Source organism: Pundamilia nyererei, unplaced genomic scaffold (genome assembly GCF_000239375.1).
Source record: "Pundamilia nyererei isolate P.nyererei 1_Seehausen unplaced genomic scaffold, PunNye1.0 scaffold00508, whole genome shotgun sequence".
NCBI classification, from domain to species: Eukaryota; Metazoa; Chordata; class Actinopteri; order Cichliformes; family Cichlidae; genus Pundamilia; species Pundamilia nyererei.
The window spans coordinates 153,314-155,796 of record NW_005187909.1 but is presented as its reverse complement, the minus strand read 5'-3'; the positions used below and the strand labels follow the sequence as shown (position 1 = coordinate 155,796).

The 2,483-nt window shown below is 37.3% G+C and overlaps 1 protein-coding gene across 1 annotated transcript; it reads right to left on the bottom strand.

The window, feature by feature from the left end:
• Positions 1-1,604: 1,604 nt before the first annotated feature.
• LOC102209060 (C3a anaphylatoxin chemotactic receptor-like) lies at positions 1,605-2,473 on the bottom strand. Its single transcript, XM_005754105.1, has one exon. The coding sequence runs from the start codon at positions 2,471-2,473 to the stop codon at positions 1,706-1,708; it is 768 nt and encodes a 255-aa protein (XP_005754162.1). The 3' UTR covers positions 1,605-1,705.
• Positions 2,474-2,483: the final 10 nt, after the last annotated feature.

Sequence of the window (2,483 nt, the reverse complement as noted above, 5' to 3'; positions counted from 1 at the left end):
TATATATATATATATATATATATGTCATCAAATTCCTGTAACACTATTTCCTATAAAGACAAAGGCCCAGTCAGCATTTACTCACATTTGCACAGAAGCCTTCTATGGTGTTGTTTTGTTTCCATGGCCACTGTGTCTATGGAGATGGTGTTTGCTTGGTATTGCAGTTCTGTGTGTCTCAGTGCATATTGAATCCTTAGCCAGATTCTAAGCAGTACCAAACATTACAGTGATTTGCTGTCATGTGATTGACTGGTTAGAAATTTGCCTTAACACGCAGTTTAACAGGCGTGCCCAATAAAGTGGCTGATGAGTCTAGGTTGTTGGCTTTCCAAAATCTAATTTTACTGACACTTCAGATCCTCCATGAATGCCACCCGTTAACTTGCTTATATAGAATTAAAGAAACATTAGACAAAGACAATTGCAGTCTTTGGCATTTCGAGTTTTCATATACACATGTTTCATTTCTAAACAGCTTGACAAAGGGAGTGATCACAGATGACCAGTTTTCGGACAATGTGTTCAAAAGGATGGGTTGTCAGGGTTGAGCTTGTTAGCCAACTCTGAATACACTGCTTGTCCTTCTTCTAACATTTTCACACTGGAGAATGGAAAACTGGGTGTGAATGTAGCATTTGTGGAATTGTTTTTCTTGAGCAATATTGGATTTATTGGAATTTTAACAATGACTGAGTTTAATGTGCTAAAGGGACAGATAAATATTGTATAATTTTACAGTTTTTGAATCTAATAATGTAAATCATACAGTCGCCATTGTAGGATTGTAGTTTTGCGTTTAGCGATATTGCAAAATGTTTTTCAGCAACATTGTGGTAAGAAAAAAATGTAACAATGTTTTTATTGCTACTGAGTTCCATTTTTAGTTTTAGCATGAATAGTGAAGCAGGTGTTGTTCTGATAATAAAAAAACCACAAGAAAAAAGAAGCGAGCACAGCACATCTGTGCAGCAAGATAAGATAGATGCTGTTTAAATCTCAGGTTCATGTACCACACTTCATAGTTTAATAGCTTACAAATAATATTAATGTTGGTCATTTTTGGGACCTGTTTTCATTGTTGTTTTGTTTTAAAAGTGATGTTTTTGTGGTTTGTGGTGTACTTTGATTTACGCAATGTGTTCCATTTTGCAAATGCAAGAAGTATACAGCACCATGATATCCTGTAAGATAAAACAGCGGTTGCCAGGGTGCAAGTAAGGTTTGTCAGTCAAATGCACCCTTTTATCATGTTTTTCTTTACCAGACAAAAGAAAAATGCAAAAAACTCAGTCACTGTTCAGTCACTTGTCACAGTTTTATAGATGTTGATAGCGATTTACATGGTTAAAAAAGCTGGAGCAATAAAATGTAGATATATATATACAAATATAAAAATGATGTAAAAATTTGGCATTCAAATGATAGAAATCCAAGACCTTCAAAACCACAGTATAGAAGTCTTATTTTCTTTTTAAAAAACGTGTGTTATATGTTACATTAATTGATTAATCAAGAACTTAATCCGACTGATTTGATTGGATTATTGTTTCATGCATAATTATATTGTGCCTTACCCCAACAGACTTATAGGACACCCATAATAATCAGAGCCAGGGTACCAACATTATACTGTATGTTTCAAAGAGATGAGATGAACGTCTTGCATTATTGATTTATTTCATCATCTATTGGTGAGATCTTATTAAGTGCTAAGTGTCTTGTCAGTGATGACTACTTTGCTTTCTGTGCAGGATTCAAAAGCAGCTGGGTTGATCTTCTCTAAAGTCGTGGCAGCATCTGACTTTCGGGAAATCCTTGAAAATGTTGATGACATGGAGTGAGTGAAGATAAATGACACGTGGTCCTCTGCCAGAGCACTCTCAAGTACAAAACATACGGACTGCCGAAGCTTCTTCGTGAATTTTTCACACATGAAAACATAGAGGATGGGGTTCAGGCAGCTGTTCAGAAAAGCCAGACTCACAGTCAGAGGACCCATGATTCTAACAATGTTCCTGAGGTCTGGGTTATTCACAGCCTTTAATTCTATAAAGTTAAAAACATGGAAGGGTAACCAGCAGATGAAGAATGCAAAAATGATGGAGAAAATGATTCGGCGAGATCTCCTTCTCCTTGTTCTCTGCATGCGCATTGCACGGATCCCTATGGCCACATAAGAGACGACTATTACCAGGAAAGGGATCACAAAGCCCATAACAAAGCGAAAAATGTGGAGACTCCATTCTTGTTCATGTGTCATAGAATAACCACAGTAATATGTCCCATTATCTCCTGACACGGTGCGAAAAGTGGCATATGGAGTGCTGCAGATCGCAGCAGTCACCCAGATACCAACACATATGAGCCGAGCTTTGCAGACTGTGCGTTTGTTCTGTGCCCACACCACCACCCAGATGGACAAACAACGATCCAAACTTATAGCTGTCAGAGTAAAGATGCTGGCAAACATGTTGACTAAA

Bases quoted from the DNA above. Each gene is read 5' to 3' on its own strand.
- LOC102209060 (XM_005754105.1), bottom strand. From the start codon at position 2,473: ATGTTTGCCAGCATCTTTACTCTGACAGCTATAAGTTTGGATCGTTGT.